At 38.7% G+C, this 21,749-nt stretch overlaps 1 protein-coding gene across 4 annotated transcripts in view; it reads left to right on the plus strand.

Annotated features, from left to right (window-relative positions):
* The window catches only part of cntln (centlein, centrosomal protein), a 538,558-nt gene that overhangs the window by 356,484 nt on the left and 160,325 nt on the right, over nt 1-21,749 (plus strand). For all 4 annotated transcript variants that reach the window (XM_063048921.1, XM_063048919.1, XM_063048920.1 and 1 more), the window contains one exon: nt 17,414-17,617. In XM_063048921.1, the coding sequence (XP_062904991.1) occupies nt 17,414-17,617 (204 nt within the window). The remainder of the gene's footprint in view (nt 1-17,413; nt 17,618-21,749) is intronic.

Consider the following 21,749-nt stretch of genomic DNA (forward strand, 5'->3'; position numbering starts at 1 on the left):
TCTCTGTGTGAAGAAGCCCCCCCTAATGTTCCCTTTAAACTTTTCCCCCCTCACCCTAAACCCATGTCCTCTGGTTTTTTTCTCCCCTTGCCTCAGTGGAAAAAGCCTGCTTGCATTCATTCTATCTATACCCATCATAATTTTATATACCTCTATCAAATCTCCCCTCATTCTTCTACGCTCCAGGGAATAAAGTCCCAACCTATTCAACCTTTCTCTGTAACTGAGTTTCTCAAGTCCCGGCAACATCCTTGTAAACCTTCTCTGCACTCTTTCAACCTTATTTATATCCTTCTTGTAATTTGGTGACCAAAACTGAACACAATACTCCAGATTCGGCCTCTCCAATGCCTTATACAATCTCATCATAACATTCCAGCTCTTATACTCAATACTTTGATTAATAAAGGCCAATGTACCAAAAGCTCTCTTTACGACCCTATCTACCTGTGACGCCACTTTTAGGGAATTTTGTATCTGTACTCCCAGATCCCTCTGTTCCACTGCACTCCTCAGTGCCTTACCAACGTTCTACGTTGGTTTGTCCTTCCAACGTGCAATACCTCACACTTGTCAGTATTAAACTCCATCTGCCATTTTTCAGCCCATTTTTCCAGCTGGTCCAAGTCCCTCTGCAGGCTCTGAAAACCTTCCTCACTGTCTACTACACCTCCAGTCTTTGTATCATCAGCAAACTTGCTGATCCAATTTACCACATTATCATCCAGATCATTGATATAGATGACAAATAACAATGGACCCAGCACTGATCCCTGTGGCACACTACTAGTCACAGGCCTCCACTCAGAGAAGCAATTCTCTACCACCGCTCTCTGGCTTCTTCCATCGAGCCAATGTCTAATCCAATTTACCACCTCTCCATGTATACCTAGCGACTGAATTTTCCTAACTAACCTCCCATGCGGGACCTTGTCAAAGGCCTTACTGAAGTCCATGTAGACAATATCCACTGCCTTCCCTTCATCCACTTTCCTGGTAACCTCCTCGAAAAACTCCAATAGATTGGTCAAACATGACCTACCACGCACAAAGCCATGTTGACTCTCCCTAATAAGTCCCAGTCTATCCAAATGCTTGTAGATTCTGTCTCTTAGTACTCCCTCCAATAACTTACCTACTACTGACGTTAAACTTACTGGCCTATAATTTCCCGGATTACTTTTCGATCCTTTTTTAAACAACGGAACAACATGAGCCACTCTCCAATCCTCCGGCACCTCACCTGTAGACAGCAACGTTTTAAATATTTCAGCCAGGGCCCCTGCAATTTCAACACTAGTCTCCTTCAAGGTCCGAGGGAAAACCCTGTCAGGTCCTGGGGATTTATCCACTTTAATTTTCCTCAAGACAGCAAGAACCTCCTCCTTTTTGATCTGTACAGTTTCCATGATCTCACTACTTGTTTCCCTTAATTCCATAGACTTCATGGCAGTTTCCTTAGTAAACACAGATGCAAAAAACCTATTTAAGATCTCCCCCATTTCCTTTGGTTCCACACATAGCCGACCACTCTGATCTTCAAGAGGACCAATTTTATCCCTTACAATCCTTTTGCTCTTAATATACCTGTAAAAGCTCTTTGGATTATCCTTCACTTTGACTGCCAAGGCAACCTCATGTCTTCTTTTAGCCCTCCTGATTTCTTCCTTAAATATTTTCTTGCACTTCTTATACTCCTCAAGCACCTTATTTACTCCCTGCTTCCTATACACGTCATACAACTCCCTCTTCTTCTTTATCAGAGTTGCAATATCCCTTGAGAACCAAGGTTCCTTATTCCTGTTCACCTTGCCTTTAATCCTGACAAGAACATACAAATTCTGCACTCTCAAAATTTCTGCTTTGAAGGCTTCCCACCTACTGATCACATCCATGCCAGAGAACAACCTGTCCCAATCCACGCTTTTTAGATCCTTTCTCATTTCTTCAAATTTGGCCTTCTTCCAGTTAAGAACCTTAGCCCTAGGACCAGATCTATCCTTGTCCATGATCAAGTTGAAACTAATGGTGTTATGATCACTGGAACCAAAGTGCTCCCCTACACAGACTTCTGTCACTTGTCCTAACTCGTTTCCTAACAGGTGATCCAATACTGCATCCCCTCTAGTTAGTCCCTCTACATATTGATTTAGAAAACTGCATGTTGTACTCTTGGTGTGATCTTTGCAAGATGCCCCCTCCTAGGGAAAGTAGCAGCAGTACCGAGTTCGTCCATTTGTAAACAATTTCTCTTACTGCAGACTGATGAATACTCAGGTCTTTAGGAATGCTTTTGTGGCCTTTTCCAGCTTCATGCAACTCTACAATTTTTATAAGGTCCTCTGAAAGTTATTTTGATCAAGGCATGGTGCACATCAAGAGTTCTTTCTTGAAGAGCAGTCTCTGTTAGTAACCTGACTTTGTGTGTCTTTTTTATAGGGCAGGGCACCTCTACAACCCACTCTTCTAATCTCATCTTGTTGAATGGAACAACTGATTCCAAATAGTTTTTGTAGAAGGCATTTCCCCAGAGGTTCACATACTTTTCCCAACAAATACATGTAATATTGGATCATTTTTCTCAATAAATAAATGAACAAGTATAATGTCTTTTGTGTTATTGCATTCTCTTTATCTAGTTTTAGGACTTGGGTGAAGATCTGTTCATATTTTAGGTCATATTTGTGCAGAAATAGAGAAAATTCTACAGGGTTCACAAACTTTCTAGGACCACTGTATGTCACCATATACAACCCTGAGCTTCATTTTCTTGCAGGCATGCTCAATTAAACCATAATAGAAATAAACCAGCCTTGCTGTAATAGAAAATTAAACCAAACCAGCTAGTTTTTGTGTTGCAGTCGATGTTGCTTCCATACAAATGCTAATTATTTGAGTGAAACAGCTCCCATCATATAAAATCAGCTAATGGTAGCATTATGAATTTTTTTCTTAAAATTCAGTTGTAGTTAAGCTCTAGTCTTGTCTGATACTTAACTCTTATGGTTGTTTGCAGCAGACAATCCCGTCAGCATTATCCAGCCTATGCATGCCAGATTCTCCAGGGCCATGGCTTTTGCCTGATTTTTAGGCTGATGAAACAGCACAGTGTTCATATTGATCTGTGCGTGACACAGCTTGTCTCTCTGCTGGGCCAAGTGTAGCAACATTTATCCAGGAATTTGTGAAATGTCACTTGGATCATGTTTTGTCGGTAAGCTGAGCGAAAACCAGTATTGGAGAGGGGAATCCTTGCGGAATTAGACGTGACCATCTGATCCCAAGGTCTTATCTACTGTCCATCCAAGTGATTTTGCAGCTGGAATGCTTTTTCTTTTTGATTAGACAGTAACAGTCAGTGCTTCATCAATCAAGACACTGTGCACTGTAGTGTTGGATAAGATCGGTGCAGTATAGTACATGATTGTACATGGACTTAATCCTTGTTTTCCCACACTTGTTTACATTATTAACTTACCACAGTCTTTAGTGAACATTGTATTGAAATATACTGAAGAATACTACAGCTATTGTTTTCTTAAACATGCCAATTATTTTTTGCAGTCTGTACCTGCTACATATAATTCCAGCAAAAAGTTTAATGTTGAGTATATACCCTATAAGACCTAATACAAAAACTTAGCTTTATGTTTACATTGACAAACTCTCAAAATTATTTAATTTATTAGAAAGACTTATTAAAATAGCATTTGCACAGTTCTGAGTTTTTTAAAGAAAATTTGCTCTCAAACTTGTTTTTCCTCACCAGAACAAACTGGGGGAAAAAAAAGATGTTTGGGACTGGGAGACATTGACCTTCAGAAACCATTGATGTTTGCAGATAAATGCGGGAAAGGACCTTTCAAGTGCAAATATTTACTTTTTGTATGTTTCCTTGTTTCAAAAAATCTTTAATCAAAGGAGTTGTGCAAAGTACAAGGGGTGGTTGCTTTCTTAATCCCTCTAGAATTTCACATAATATTTCTACAGTTTCAGATTATTTTCATGAAATTTACGGTTAGTCAAACATTGTGTCACTTGTACCCATTTTAAGTAATATTGATGTGAAATCAGCATTTGAACAAAAGTGTTAACTGATGCTAGTTGCAGGAGCTGTAAAAACAATACAATAGAGTCGATAATATTTCAGCTGGTTTATGGATTCCGTGTTCTCTTTAATTATTGAAATAACAATATGACTGACTTGGTTTGCCGTAAAAGGTGAAGAAATTCTTTTGTCACTATTTCTGCTTTCTAGATGGTTTAGATTGTGTAAACATTTATTGTGCAGTACAGCATAGACATTTTATGGTCAATAAAGCAGTGCTGTTTATATTTTGAGTGTTACACAGTTCAGAAGCTGCCATAATGCATTTAGTTCTCCCCTTTAACTGGCTTCCTAACCCTCTTCAATTCACTATCCTTTCAGTTTTGCTCATGGATTAATTTATTTCCAGTAGTCAGGCACTTTACTTGAGTATCTGCCATGCTGGTGATTGGGTTGATGTTGCTGAGGTGAGTTAGTCAGGCAGGGGCATTCAGAAAAACTTTGAAACATTTCTAGTGGTCTAACTGCTTTGACTTCACTTCAACAATCAATTACTCAGCAATTCCATCTCTTCGTGGTCGTAAAGGATATGCTTTGCTGAAATGCAGATGAAAATATGTCATTGTACAATTTATTTCCATAATTGCAGATTGTTTGTATCCTGGAAAGTGTATCATTCTAGTGCCTCAATTGCAGCAGAAACTAACTGCTGAAATAAAAGTGAGCTCTGGGGACAATGAGTCTAAGCTGCGCCCTAAGCACCTAGATTTACATTTGCAACCCGAGAACTACGGCAAAAACTTATGCATGCTTTTTGAATTTTATTCATTAGAGTTGAGCTTTATTAGGAATCCGTGGTATGGAGAGGGCATTCAGGTTATGGTTGCCTTTCCAGCCAAAAGAGACCTGTTTAGATTAATCGCATTTCTTATCTCCTGTCCATGAGGCGTGTAGATTCGGGCATGTTAAATGTTTCTGTAGTCACTTTTTTAAATGTGATCAGGATTCCATTTTAGGTAGTCTCTGGTAAAAAGTTTTTTCCTCATTTCTCTTTCACTCATTACCCATGTTCCCTTGTTCTTTAACGTTCTGCTGAAAGAAACAGAATCTTCAATTTCAGCCTTTTTAGTCCTCTCAAAACTTTTGTGCAAGTGAATCTTTCCTCAGCTTCTACATAACTACAACTGAAGTTTAAGAAAAAATTTCATGAGCCTCTCATAACTCTTTCACTGTCAGGTCAGGTGACATCTGTGGAAAGAAAAACGGTTGATGTCGTAGGCACTATGTGTTCAATTACTGAAGTTGCGCAGAAATTCTGCTTAAACATTTCACTGATATTGTGCTTCCATTTGCAAGGGCCTTTGAATGTTTTTATCTTTGAAAGAGAGGTAGAAGCAGATGTTCCGATTGGTAATAAATAACCATTATAATAAAGAGTTCATTTGGTTTAGTTACTCCTTCTGTTGACTACTAATGGATAGGAGTCTATCCCCAGCTGTTGAAATGAGCAAGGCAGTGTAGGATTTTAATTTTTTTTCATATACTGGTTCTGTTACAGTAACTAAAAATATTAGTTTGGCACTTCATTTTAAACCTGAAAAACGGTTCAAATTGCAATGAGAATGTGATTACTTATATTCTAAGATATACTTTACAAGTGTCAATAAATGTGCACATACTGTTCAGTAATGAATGCTTTGAGTTTTGATTTTACCTTATCTTGAATGTACAAGAATTGTTTTGAGGACATTTCCCTTTGCAGGAATGTACATTAATATACGCTAATCTTCAGTTTTGCTCTGAGTCTTTTTTGTATATCTAGCAATCATTTAAGTGTATAAAAAGGGACTTGCAACTCCAGAGACTAACCTAACACTTCCTGTGTCAAACAGAGTCAACTGAATGAGATGTTCCGCTACATATAGCATAAATAATGAACCTGTTGTACGCATTAATAGGATGCTGCTGTGAGATCCTGTAATAATTTTGACACTTTTGTTCCAGTGATGGTTAATCTTAGTCTTGCAACACTTTGATCCACTGAGAATATAATTAAAGCTAATTGGTAAATAACGCACAGATTAATCATGCAAAACCTATGTTTTGTTACCTGTTTTTATTTGATGCAGTTTAACAAATGCATGTTCATTTACAAAGATGTGAATCAAGTTTTAAATAAATTGTTAATCTCCAAATCTAATGATAGAAATTTCATATTTATGTGTAACTAGATTGCAAAGCAATACTTCTTTCTAAACATTGGCTTAAGGGATCTTTAACATCTTAATCGTGTACATTTCCCTCGCATTATGCTTAGTTTTTATTAGCAAATTCCCTGACTATGAAATTTAACAGTGTCTGTGGTATATCTTTGTTCTCTACCAAGCTGAGTTAACCTGGGTCAGTATTAATAATTAAGCCTCATCTGTTGTAGAGACATCAGTGGATAATCTAAATGGAAAGTAGAAGAATGAAAGATAAATTCCAAGAAAGGCAATGAAAAAGAGGGAGAGCTGTAACCTCAGACAACCTGTTTTAATGTTGGAATGCAAGTAGAGTTTGTAATATGTATGTATAAATGTATGCACAGGTTCATTGAAAAACTTACTTGATAAATAGTGTTCATGACACAACGTTAGATTGAGGATAATATTGCAATCCAAAGCAGGTTAGACAGTCAGTACCCTCGAAGTTACTCCAATGTAATTGTTGTTAAGCATTTATTGGAAGATAGATCTGATATGTGAATGCTAGCTATTGGCATTGGAAGTCAATTACATTTACATACATATAGATCAATCAGATGGTTGGTTTTACATTGAGAAAAATTATCTGGTTTTTGGGGGGAAAACTGTGTCATAGCTTACCATCGTGGGGATTCCATACATTGTGATAGAATGCAAAGAAAGAAAAACGGTATTGTTTTACTTTCAGTTTTTTTTTGCAAGATCAATATTTTGTAGGAGAGATTTTGCAGATTGGTCCTACACTTGCTGGAGTTTAGAAGAATGGCAGTGATCATAGTGGAATACACAAAATATTTATGGAGCTTGATGTGAATAAATGTACACCTACGCTCTGTCTGCCAGAGAAAGCAGGATCTCCCAGTGGCCATACATTTTAATTCCATATCCCATTCCCATTCTGATATGTCTATCCATGGCCTCCTCTACTGTCAAGATGAAGTCACATTCATGTTGGAGGAACAACACCTTATATTCCATGGGGGTAGCCTCCAACCTGATGGCATGAACATTGACTTCTCTAACTTCTGCTAATGCCCCACCTCCAGTTCCCACCCCATCCCTTATTTATTTCCCTTTTTTTTTCCTCTCTCTGTCCCTCTCACAATTACTCCTTGCCTGCTCTCCATCTTCCTCTGGTCCTCCCCTCCCCCTTTCTTTCTCCCTAGGCCTCCCATCCCATGATCCTCTCCATTCTCCAGCCTTGTAACTTTCCAGCTCTTAGCTCTATCCCATCCCCTCCTGTCTTCTCCTATCATTTTGGATCTCCCCCTCCCCCTCCCACTTTCAAATCTCTTACTATCTCTTCTTTCTCTTCTTTGGGGTACCACAAGGCTCAGTGCTGGGACCCCAGTTGTTTACAATATATATTAATGACTTGGATGAGGGAATTAAATGCAACATCTCCAAGTTTGCGGATGACATGAAGCTGGGCGGCAGTGTTAGCTGTGAGGAGGATGCTAAGAGGATGCAGGGTGACTTGGATAGGTTAGGTGAGTGGGCAAATTCATGGCAGATGCAATTTAATGTAGATAAATGTGAAGTTATCCACTTTGGTGGCAAAAACAGGAAAACAGATTATTATCTGAATGGTGGCCGATTAGGAAAAGGGGAGGTGCAACGAGACCTGGGTGTCATTATACACCAGTCATTGAAAGTGGGCATGCAGGTACAGCAGGCGGTGAAAAAGGCGAATGGTATGCTGGCATTTATAGCGAGAGGATTCGAGTACAGGAGCAGGGAGGTACTACTGCAGTTGTACAAGGCCTTGGTGAGACCACACCTGGAGTATTGTGTGCAGTTTTGGTCCCCTAATCTGAGGAAAGACATCCTTGCCATAGAGGGAGTACAAATAAGGTTCACCAGATTGATTCCTGGGATGGCAGGACTTTCATATGATGAAAGACTGGATGAACTAGGCTTATACTCGTTGGAATTTAGAAGATTGAGGGGGGATCTGATTGAAACGTATAAAATCCTAAAGGGATTGGACAGACTAGATGCAGGAAGTTGTTCCCGATGTTGGGGAAGTCCAGAACGAGGGGTCACAGTTTAAGGATAAAGGGGAAGCCTTTTAGGACTGAGATCAGGAAAAACTTCTTCACACAGAGAGTGGTGAATCTGTGGAATTCTCTGCCACAGGAAACAGTTGAGGCCAGTTCATTGGCTATATTTAAGAGGGAGTTAGATATGGCCCTTGTGGCTAAAGGGATCAGGGGGTATGGAGGGAAGGCTGGTACAGGGTTCTGAGTTGGATGATCAGCCATGATCATACTGAATGGCAGTGCAGGCTCGAAGGGCTGAATGGCCTACTCCTGCACCTATTTTCTATGTTTCTATGCTTCTATGTTTCAGTTAGTCCTGACGAAGGGTCTCGGCCTGAAACGTCAACTGTGCTTCTTCCCATGGATGCTGCCTGGCCTGCTGCATTCCACCAGCATTTTGTGTGTGTTGCTTGAGTTTCCAGCATCTGCAGATTTCCTTGTGTTTAGGTATGAAGTTTAACTGATTGGTGTGTCTACAACCAGGGGTCAATACAGGTTTCCCCTGCCATCCGAAGGTAGAGCATCCCTATGAAACGGTTCGTAAGCCGGAATGTCATAAAGCAAAGAAGCAATTACCATTTACTTATATGGGAAAATTTTGTGAGTGTTCGCAGACCCGAAAATAACCTACCAAATCATGCCAGATAACACATAAAATCTAAAATAACAGTAACATATAGTAAAAGCAGGAATGATATGATAAGTACACAGCTTACATAAAGTAGAAATACTTTTCCACAATCATTGCCTGAACTGTTCTCCATAGCAAAAATCCCACACAAGCGCCATTGGCAAAAACATGGCGCAAGCACTCTCCCGTAACCTTTAAGCTAGGAAGCTGCCAAATCATACCAAATAACATGTAAAAATACGCAGCCGATGTAAAGTAGAAATAATGTATGTACAGTGTAGTATCACTGACCGGAATCGGGAAAGTGCGGAGCACACTGATGGTGGTGTGTTAGACTGTTGTTGGAGTTTGGGTGGTGCAGTGGCCCCCACCCTCTGGGCAACGAACCGATACCGATCCGCGAAGCATGCAGCGGTAGCCAGGAGGCACACAGCACATCTTTAAGAAAAAAGCCGAAATAAACATGCTAATTAATTAGGTGTCACCCGGCACGTAATTGTCGGCCCAGATCAGTGCCAATTGCCGATTGCATCACCTCTGATCTGGGCTGACAATTATGTGTCGGCGGCACCTAATTAATTAGCATGTTTATTTCAGCTTTTTTCTTAAAGATGTGCTGTGTGTCTCCCGGCTACTGCTGCATTCTCTGTGAATTGGTAACTGTCCGTGGCCTGGGTGTTGGGGTGGTAGGACACTGGGGTGTCATCTCGTCGTCTGTTTCCATTAGAGCAGGCAGCTCATCTTCTCCTATGACTGCCCGCCTCGATGTTGAAGGTCGAGGTTCGTCGTCTGCTGTGGCTAATGTGGAAGGCTTGCTTAACTGCTGAGCCTCGCACATTTTTCTATCATACAGTTCTTTGTAAGCACTCAAACCATCCTGCAAATATCCGCTAAACTGACGTACCCTTTCAAAATTAAAGTTGTACTTTATCATTACTCATTCGGTTTCGATTGTTATCCTTTCCTCTTCCAATTGCATCAGCTCTTCATCTATCAGTTCTTGGTCATGGGATGCCAAAACCTCTTCAACATCATCTTCGTCAGCTTCCACAAGCCAAACTCATATTGTCCTTACTTCGTTCACCATGATCAAAACGCTTAATTATGTCTAGTTTTACGCTAAGTGTAACACCCTTACGAGCTCTTTCAGGCTTTTCCAATACCATAGAACTCACCTTGCAAATGGCTGCTCACAGGCATGTGTTTAAGCAATGCCGGCGAGAATACCGTTCCAAATCCAGGGGAGAGCGGCTGCCCGGGGCGCGCGCTGATTTTTTTCGCATGCTGTTTTTTTCGTAACAGTGACAACACCTTCTGTTAGCGAAAACAGGGTACTAATGTAGGTCTTTCGTAACAGTGAGGTTACGTAAAGTGAACATTTGAAAAGCGGGGGACGCCTGTATCTCAAAATAAGGGGTAAACTGACTATAACAGAGGTGAGAAGTTTTATCACCAAGGATTTGTTGAATCTTCAGAATTCTCGATTTAAAAGGACTGTGGAAACTTAGTCACCAAGGTTATTCAGGTTGGAGGTCCATCAGTTTTTGGATATTAAGAGTTAATTACCACATGAGTGTAATTGGGTAGTATGGGGTCATTGGACCAGAAAAGCTTGTACTGTGCTGCATCTTTAAATAAAATAAATAATACGTGAAAGTAGTTTTTATTCCTCTCCATGCCCTGGGGCGCATAAGACGGCAACTGCCATTTCTTTAGGAATTTGTTTTTGACGAGGCCAACTTGCCAGCTCAATGCTCAACCCAGCACAGGTGAAAAGTGTGCAGGGAGCCAGCCCGATTCAAACCTGGACCACTTGGCTCAAAGTCAGGTGCAGATGCCACTACACCACCAGCCAACTACATGAAGTAGCTTTGAGGTTCAAGATCAGCAATCATCTTTTCGAATGGCAATTGGTGCAACGGGCCAGATGGCATACTTTAGCTTTTGGTTCTTATGTTATCTTCATTTCCTCTTCAACTTGTTGTTTTGTAATATATTTTAATGCTATATAGTAGATTCTGGTTAATTGGGCCATTTTTTAATTGGGGCAGCCACTTATTTAGGATAGTTCTTAAAGAACAAAAGTGAATTGCCTGGAAAATTGCCAGTATTCCCTTTGTTTATTTGAGACACTATGCCGCTTAGTTAGGACAGGAGGCTTTGGCCGAACAGTTTCTAACTAGCGTCAGTTGTGTGCACTTGTGTGGCCCTTAGACACTACACTGTGCGTAGAGCAGTTCTTAAATATCATCAATTGTGTGTGCTTGTGTTCAAAAACCAGTGATTTTTGTCACTGGTTGCGACGAGAAATAAACAGTAAGATTGTTCTGAACTGTTTCTCTCATTGCGGTTTCAAGCATTCAGGCTTGGAGATACCAGAAACAGCCGGGATTAAAATTGAAATGAATTCAGTACTTCAGCAAATTAGGAACTATGAAGAGTTTGAAGGTATTAACAATCATCTTGAATGTTATGATGAAAATGAAGATTTTGAGGATGCAATAGTCGGCAGTGTTGTATGAAGACAGTCTATTATATACTCTTGGCAACTGCAATAATTTTGTTCACTTACAGTCAATCAGTAGAACACAGCAGCATTGAATTTCTATTTTTATACATTTTTAACTATTGGTATGAAACTTTGGCTAATTGGGACAGCCACTTAATTGGGCCAAATGTATTGGTCCCGAATTGTCTCACTTAACCAGAGTCCACTGTATTTTCCAAATATTATAGCCATGGATGAGTCTCTAGAGCCCTTCAGATGTGTTTAGCTCAGTGTTTCAGAAGTCCATTTGTGTGCTGCTCACTTTATACTTTGATCCTTGACAAGGAATTAAATCTGTTCACATTGAACACAAAAACTAATGTCTGAATATTTAGAAGTTGCTGATTTCATTGTATTGCAACTTCAGTTTGAATGATTGTACCTATTGTCTGCAGATGAAGACAGACAGCACATTATCTACACCATCCAAACTCATTATGCACAGCAGAAGTATTAACACTATAATATCCATTAATTAATAGCTGCAGTTTTCAAAAAACAACAAATTTAATGTACAAATGGAAGAAATAGACTTAAAAGTATTGTTGTAACATAAATTAATTGTGTTGCTATTAATTAATAAATCACATATGTATGTACACTTTTGAAACTTTATTTTGAGTTCAGTGATGTGGCAGTGGTGTTGCTGTTAAATGCTTTGTGAGGTCTCCAAAGTATGAGAATGTTGTTTTGTTTATGTCCTCTTTAAATATTAGTTCAAAGGTTCACAAAACCAATAATTGGTAAGATGTGATATTCTGACTAAATCTGTTTTGTAATATTGCTGCAGAACAAAACATTGTTTCTCTATTCACATTTTATTGGGAACACTTTGTCTCTTATGGTCTAGTGTAGAGAGCAGAGATTAACTTTTACAGTACAGCTATGGAGCATAAGATGCTGCAATAATTACATTTTGCAGAATACCGTGTGTGAGAGAAACAGTGACCCATCTCTCACCCCACTCCCAAGCTGTGACGTACAAAATTCAACACTGCAAGTCATATTTCTCAGCAATGTCAGTAAGTGGTTCATAGAGGTACTTCTTGAAAGCCCTGGCCTACAGGTCATGCCCTGTCTTTTTGCGTGAGCCCAGAAAATGCTTTCCATCAAAGTTTTTGATGAATTGCCACGTGGCTTGTTTGTGTCTATGATTCTCAATCACGTGCATATTTCTATCCTGAGTGCAACAACAGAAAATGCTGGAAACATTGGGCAGGTCTGACATCATTTGTGGGAAGAGAAACAGTTAACATTTCAGGTCAAAGACTCAGATGAAGTGTGTCAACTGCCCTTTCATCTCAGAAATGCTGCCTGACCTACTTAGTTCCTCTAGCAGAATATTTCCCCCAAATAAGATCAGCTAACTTTGCCAGGATTACATTAAACTTAGGAATCTATTCATTCAAATTGTATTTCTAACCATTTTAGAATGGTTGGAAGGAAAACAGGCATTGCCTGTTGGTAGAAGACTACCTTGTGTCTGCTGTGGTGGGTCAGATTTTGTGTGCCAGATCTTTCAAATAGTTGGAATAGAATAGGTTTGATGGGGGTCACATTGAGCTTCAAGGATATGGAGGTCAGATATCGATATTGAGATGGAGTTGAGCTTGGGACCAGTGGTGGGTTGTGATGTCAGAGAGGCAATTGAATTAAAGAGGAGAACCTGGATGACATTGGAGTAATCAGAAAGAAGCCTTAAAGAGGATTTGACAGGCCAATGCTTCAGTATTAATGGTCACTGATCACACAAAGCTGAAGGCCTTTAAATGATACAAAAGCTGATCTGCTTTGTAATCTTCAGACCTGCTTTGTGAGAGTGTTTGGTTATAACTTACAAATAAAATTTGGGCAAATAACATCAAGATATACCTTACACCTTTACGCAGAGATATTACACTCTGTGGATAAAGTACAAAGGGAACCTGTTTTGCATCGGGGTGAGCTATCAGCCAGAATATTAGGTTTACCTCCCTGGCTCATAGATGATTTTTTTTGGAAAAAAAAAGTAGGAAGGGCTTTGTTTAAATCTCCTTAATAGTGCATTTTTCCTCAATATTCACTGGTGTGGATTTATTATATTTTTCTTCATTTTATTTAGTGATACAGCATGGAATAGGCCCTTTCAACCCTCCGAGCCATGCCATCCCACCCCAGCAAGCCCCCAGTAAACCTGATGAATCCTAATATAATCACAGGACAATTTACAATGACCAATTAACCTAAGCTGGTAGATCTTTAGACAGTGGAAGGAAATTGGAGCACCTGGGGAAACACACACATTCCACATTGAGGATGTGCACTCCTTACTAACATTCCCTCTCATTCTTTTTGCACAGCTGCGCAGACCAACCATTGCTCTGAGTAAGAAATTTTTACATGGCCTGAAAACTGTGTCACTTTAGATTTTTTTTAAAAAATTGTAATATGCATGCTATGATATTTAGAACTATGTTGGCGTTCAGCGGGCTGGTGGTTTATTAACAATGAGCGACCAACTTCCATTCTGTGTTTATTGTTACAATTTGTAAGTGTTGTAACTTGGAACATTGACAATGTAAATATATAGAAGCTCTAAAATGTTTCAAAGTAAAGGTTGTACATTTATTATTTTGAAAAATTATGGATTATATTCGTTTACACAATTGCAGGGTGTTTAACAATTTTATTAATATAGATTTCAAAATGATATTAACATTATATAAAAGAAAGTTCCAACTGCGCGGCACCAAAGGCCTTGTGCACGGGAGCATTTCAGTTACTGAGTGGCTGTGCACCGGTGCAGCTTAGAGGAGAAAGAGCTCTTTATAGAATGTCGCTGGAATTCAATTCTGAACTCCAGAACATCCCGAGCTCTTACAGTGTCACACTGACCATTACAGATTTGGTACTCAGAACCAAAAGAGTTGTTATCTGGATTACCATGTATTACCATGTAATGTTCTCAATGTATCTTTTAGGTCATGAATGCATTAGACATAAATAAATTACTTGAGTTATGAGAAAGAAGATTTAACAATTTATACACAGATAATGACAATATGTTTTGCAATTACTTGAATGACACTGCAAATACTTAACCCTCTTGTGTAAATGTCATTACTCATCAGATGTACACCAACAATATCCAAACTGGTTCTTGGGCAAAAACCAAATCAAACTGCCATATGTAAATTAAAATACTATCCATCATGAATAATAATAAGTACCAGAAAGTTTTCTGGTGGCTCTACATAGTTAAGGATTCGAGATTTAATTGTACGCTTTTCAGTTTAAGTTCTTCCTTGCTCACTGTTCTTATTCTCATGCAGCACTGCCTCATTTTACATATTTTGCATTCATTCAGTTCTATTTGTTTAGTAAAACAAAGATTTCTATATGTCACAGTTATAAATGATGGTCAGTGTTAGATGAAACTGTGTAGACCCTTTTGTAGTTGGGATCATTGACGTGTGTAGCTTCACACGCTGAAGATAAACATGCCAACAGCATTCAATTAGCTGCAACATTGGTTTACTCAGAATTGGATCTGAAAGTAAACACTAGATATTTGCCACATTTTTATTATCTAACTGTAAATATTACACTTTTAAAAGTAAACAGCTCTGCCCTCTTAAACTCAGCATGCTTTTGTTTTAAATAAATGTAGCATAGAGTTAAAGAAGGAAACCAATCTTTTCTCTCAACGCTGCTCACTATTTCATCCCATTAATTGCTGAGCTTCACTGACCAGGAAAATCCTGGCAGACTTGCGTCATTTGACATTAGTCAGCAACGAGCAACATTGCACAGTTAGCCCCTGGTATAAGTGGAGCCTAATCTTGCCAATTTGAAGTTGCTGATTAATATCTGTCTATCTCCACTGGAGATGCTAATGAGTGGCCAGAGAGAGATGTCAACATTTCTGCGCAATGTCTTGCCATGACTTATTGTCCATTATTTATTGTGGATGCTTTCAGTTTGAAACACAGCAGGGTCTGTTCATAATTCCATTACTCTTAATTTATAAAGTTCAAATAGATGATATCAAATATGATTGTGTCCTTAACATGATTTTGCTGCAATATATATTTCAAGTTAATTTTGCTTAAAATGACTTGCAATTGCCATAAGTACCTCCTGATATTTGTTGCTTGCATTTGTTTACAATTCAAATGAGCAACATAGTGCAGAACCATTAATTACCAGAGTTTTCCTCTGGCCTACCGCAACTTCAGCAAGAACTCAGAATAAAATTCATAAATGCACCTTCTGCCAATAACTCATTTAGGTGGCTTTAGCTGTTTTGGAGTATCCATGAAGAAATTCATGACAAGTTTGTGTAATTTTGATTCAGCTGTCTCTCAGTATGATTTAAGGAGGGCACCTCTTGAAAATTAAGTTCTCCTTTGCTGTTACTATTTAAATGTTGTTTCTTCTAGAAGCACTGCTTTTAATTTACTAATATTAGTAAACAAAATTTCTATTACCGCCAGACTTTCTGTAAATCTTTGCTTCTAAGTCTGCAGGTGAAAATTAGCTTTGCACAGTACTTTCATGAGTATTCATTTAGCTTCAAATACATGGAATTTAACTTTGGAAATAAAATGGAGATAAATAATCTGATTCACCAGAAATTTGACATTGTATAAAAAGGACAATACATGCATTAAATCATTGTAAGTCTGTGGAGTAGGGGAAGGCTGTTGGGGGTACAATCAGAGTTGAAGCTCCCCCAATAATTATTCAACAAAAAATGTAACTTGAGGACAGAGACTTGTGCATATGTTTCTTCCATGATTTGGGTATATATACAAGTGCTGTTCCAAAGGTTGGCAGATTATGGTCTTGATGTGGGGAGTTTGAAGAGCATTACCTGAATTTCAGACATGCCCCTGTAATTGAAGATCAATATTAGCAACATTGATCCACAAAAGTGACACGTGCAGCTACAACCTTTTGAAATATTTGCTTGTTAAACGTTCCATGATGTTTGTGATCGCATTTCGTGCCTTAATTGACAACAATGAAAATTTGCAAATTAAAACACCTCTTGCAGTAATGTGGTAAAATGTCAGTGAGATCAGACAATCATATATTAAATAGTAGCCAAGTTTATACATACAAATGAATGCATTGTTTCATACATTATGCTGTTGTTAATGTATTACATAGAGCTTGGGCATTTGGCACAGTCATCCCATCCAAACTCATCATCAAGCTTCAAGAGTAGGACCTCTGTAACTCGTTCTGCAGATAGATACATGACTTGCCCATCTGCAGACCTCAATGAATGAGGGTTAGTAATAGTATCTTCTCCTTGATGACCCACTAGTGGGATGCACCTCGAGGCTGAGTGCTTAGCCCCTTGCTGTACTCTCTATGTTTAATGGATAATCATCCAGCACTAATAAACTGTACAAATGCACTATTGAAAATATCCTGACTGGTTGCATCATAGTCTGGTATGGCAGTTCGAATGCATAGCAAAGTAAGAAACTGTAGTTAGTGTACTCTGCCCAATACATTATGTTGCTCACAATTTCCAGTATCTGTAGAATCTCCGGTGCCTCCTTGTAGAGTTTTCTTCTGCAATTTTATTTCTAATTAGAGCTGTACAATATGCTGCTTAATATATGTACAAAGTTGTGAGATTTTTTAAAAAAGGTAATACCTGAGAGCATTTTCAGTTGGTCCTTTTCTATCTCCTCTCTGCTGTGTATGTTTCCTTTATTTGATGGTTCTTCTGTTGAACAACCAAGCAGAGACAAAATATTCATTCTAGAAAGTAGAGCAGATGTAAACTATGTTCTTCTCTAGGTACAGCTTGTTAACTGAAAAATAGTTTTAACCTTCCCTATATATATTTTTAATAAATGAAATTGTCTTCAATGACCAAACATTTTTCACCAATAACAGAAGCTGACATTGGACCTTGCAGAGCTGCAACAACAGAAAGAGGCACTGGACAAGAGATTGAATCAAATGGCAGAGCAGCAAGCCCTTAGCCTTAGATCAGCAGGAGACCACTCATCCTCGGCATCCAGCCGGAAACTCGACATCCCAAATACAATGCAGAAGTCGACCGATGCTGAACTGAAACAGCTGCAGAGTAAAATGAAGGTCGCTATTCATACTTTATGTATATATTTTATTTATTGTATTATCAACAGGTTTTCTATTTTGTCATCCAAACTAAAAAAAAAGAGCTTATTTAGCATAAATCAATGTTATCTCCTCAGATCTTTCTCTCAGTCATTTGCTGTCATGCAGGTTGTATGCTGCAAGGTGTATTTCCCCATCCCTCTCACCATTCATTGGCAATGATCCTTGACTCAGAAATTTCTCTCTAAATGACGAACCATCTTTTTTTCGAATTTTTCTATCTTAAACCGTCCTTTATATTAAGAATACCACTTTTAATCTTTTAGATGTCTCAGTATTAGTGCTAATAATCTTAGAGCCTTGGGTGTTTCCCTTCCCTGAAATTTTTCTAGTGACTTGGCATAGTGTGCTTGTATGACTTCAATATCTTCCTCTAATGGAGTACCAACGTCTACTCAGTGCTGAACAACTGTGCACAAAACAAAGAATGGATTATCTTTGCTATTATTTTGATTCTGTGTCTTTCTTATCAAACTCAAAATATTGTCCTTTTTATGTTTTTACATACCTGCATAAACAATTTCGGTGGTTTGATGCGTTCGCTGTCTCTTTATACACACCCTTCAGCATCTTTCTACTGAATACTTCCAGTTGATGCTTTTCCCGCAGAGTTCATCCACAAACTCCTTTTAGATTAAATTATATTTTCCAGATACTGCCTGCTTATCTCCTCAATGGTTTTGCAGTCCACTTTCTCTTGTAATTTTAACAGATTTTGAGGTGTACCTCTTTGTAAGAATGTAAGTCATGGGATGAGTAGACCACTCAGCACTTTCAGGGATATACAGCCTTTCAACAAGATTGTGGCAATCGTACCTCGTTGCCATTTCCTGTACTGTCCTCATATTCCATGAATCCTTTAACGTCCAGAGATCAATTGATCTCGGATTTGAATGCAATCAATGACTGAGTTCCCACAGCTTTTTTGGGAGGTGGGGAATTTGAAAGATTCACTACCCATGGACAAAGACTTTTCTTCGCATTTGAATCACAAATTACCTACTCCATAGTTTGAAACTGTGACTCCTAGTACGCTCGGCAAGGGAATAATCCTGGATTAGCTCCGTTGAGCCCTTGATGTATTTCTTATGTCTCAGTGATATCACATTTTGTTTTTCTGTACTTCAGAGAATGTCAGCCAAGCCAACACAATCCCTCCTTGTTTGGTGGACTTTCACCTCACCTCATCGACTATAGACCAAAGTTGTACACAATATTCAAAGTGTGATCTCATTAAGATCTTATATAATTTTAATAAGACGTGCTTCCTCTTGTACTCAAATGTTCTTGCAATAAAAGTCAATATGTTGTATTGCATTCTAAATCATCACACCTGAATGCTGGTTTTCAGGGATTTTATTTTTTGTGTTTTAATGTGTTTTCTTATAAAAATCATATAAATATCAGTATCTTCTAATCTATGAAAAATTAAAAAGTACTTATGATTTCTGTTTTCACTAAGTGGATTATTCCTTATCTTTCCAAGAATCTACTCCATCTGCCATGTTGTCACCCACTCACTTAAATTGTCTATATCTGCATGAAATCTGTGCAAGTATATCGTTATTTGCCACCTAGTTTCAAACCATCAGCCAACTTAGAAATGATACAGGCAATACACATAAAATGCTGGAGGAACTTGGCAGGCCAGGCAGCTGCAGCTATGGAAAAGCATTAACAGTCGTTGTTTCAGGCTGAGATCCTTCATCAGGACTGGAGAAAAAAGATGAGAAGTCAGAGTAAGAATGTGGGGAAGAGAGGAAGAAGTACAAGGTAGTTGGAGACAGATGAAACTGGGAGAGGGGAGGGGTGAATTAAAGAGTTGGGAAGTAGATTGGTGAAAGAAATAAAGGACTGGAGAAGGAGAAATCTGATAGGAGAGGACAGAAGGCCATGGAAGAAATGGAAGGAGGAGGAGCACTAGAGGGAGATGACGGGTAGGTAAGGAGATAAGATGAGAGAGGGGAATGGGATTGGTGAAAGGGAGGGGGCATTTATCAGAAGTTCGAGAAATTGATGTTCATGCCATCTGGTTGGAGACTACCCAGATGGAATATAAGGTGTTGCTCCTCCAACCTGAGTGTGGCTGCATCGTGGCCGTAGAAGAGACAATGGACTGATATATAGGAATGGGAAGTAGAATTAAAATGGGTGGCCACCAAGAGATCCCGCTTTTTCTGGTGGAGAGAGCACAGGTGCTCGGCGAAACAATCTCTCAATCTACATCGAGTCGTACCAATGTACAGGAGGCCACACCAGGAGCACTGGATATATAGTAGATGGCTCCAAGAGACTCACAGGTGAAGTGTAGGGGCAGGTGTGGCACTTGTTCCTCTTGCAAGGATAAGTACCAGGAGGGAGATTGGAGGGGAGGGACAATGGACAAAGGAGTCACGTAGGGAGGGAAAGATGTGCTTGGTGGTGGGATCCTGCTGGAGATGGTGGAAGTTAGAAATGATACATTTTGTCTCCTCAGTGAAGTTTTGAAACAGGATGTTGATAGTTGGGGCCTAAGAACTAATCCCGACAATATTTCATCATCTGTCAGCCTGTAGAGTCCTATTTCAATTTTCTCTTTTTATCCTTTACTAAATCTCAATTCATGCTAGTAGATTATCACTTTTGTGTGCTCTAACCTCATGCATGGAACCTCATCAAAAGCCTTCTGGAAATCCACATCCACAGGTTTCCCCCTCGCCAATCTACTCTGCTGGACGTATCCTCAAAAGAATCCTGGTAGATTAGTCAAACATGCTTTCTCTTCCAAAAGTACATGTTGACCCTATTCAAAAATAATATTATTTTCTAAATGTCTTGATATCACGTTCTTCTGGATTCCTGTATTTTCTCTACTTTTTATGTCAGGTGAACATTTCCTCCTTTTTTCTGACTCTTTTCTCAAGTGGTGGAGTTGCATTTACTCCCGTGAAATTTGAAGGAACTTTTTCAGGACCTATAGAATATTGAATGACAATAATCTAAGCAAAGAATCCATTATCTATGAAATTCTGGGATGGATAGCATTAGAATCTTTGGATTTATTCAGTTTTCATCTCAGTAAGCACTCCAGCTTAAAAGCTTTACTAATACCAGTTTCCTAGTTTCTTATTTATATAGAGGTGCTTCACTATTTCTGGGAGGTTTTATGCCTTCTCTCTGAAGAAGGGTACAAAGTATTTGTTTAATTCCTCTGCTTATTTTCCTTTATAATTTCTCCCATCTTTACCCATAAGGGACTGACACATACCCCCCATTATTCGTTTTAAAAATCCATTGAAGCTCAGTTTTGAAGTGCCTTACTGGTTTATTTTTGTATTTGATTTCTCCATGTTTCGTTAATTTTTTGGTAATCCTTTGCTGAATTCTAAAATGCTCTCAGCCCTCAGACCTGCTGCTTTTTCGAGGAAGTTCTTAAGTTCTGTTCCTTAGATTTAATTTCTTCTGTAGATCCATGTTTGATCACTTTTTCTGTTAAAGAAAGATATATTTGTCAAAAATCATGGATTATTTCTTTAAATGCTATCCATTGCCTATTCGTTGCCTTTCTTTGGAATGGAGTTTCCTAATATACCACATCCAATCCGCCTCTCATACCTTCATAATTTCCTTTGTTTGGATTGAGAATTTCATTTCTGATTGAGCTGCATCTCTTGCACGCAATGTAAAATTCTAAAAATGTGCTATAAATTTATCAAATGAATTTTTTTCCAACATTTTTGCAAAATATATTCTACAACATTATGGTTGTTCAAGGAGCCTCTTTCCAACAATATTGTTAATTAACACTTTCTCCTTGTACTGTACCAGATCTAAAATTGCCTGTTCCCTTATACTGATCTAGAAATCCATCTCTTATACTCTATACATCAGGAATTCATTCTGTACAGTGTTAGTGCTAATTTGATTTGCCCAGTATATATGTAGATTAAACACTCCCTTGATATCTGTATTATGCTTTATCTATAGCTCTGATATCTCCTTTACACCATACTCTGGGTCACCACTACTATTCAACGGCCCATAAACAAAATTACATCAATGTCTCTTGCTGCTTCTTAACTTCTCCCCGACTTATTTTAATAGTATACCA

This window comes from Mobula hypostoma, chromosome 5 (assembly GCF_963921235.1).
Source record: "Mobula hypostoma chromosome 5, sMobHyp1.1, whole genome shotgun sequence".
NCBI lineage: Eukaryota > Metazoa > Chordata > Chondrichthyes > Myliobatiformes > Myliobatidae > Mobula > Mobula hypostoma.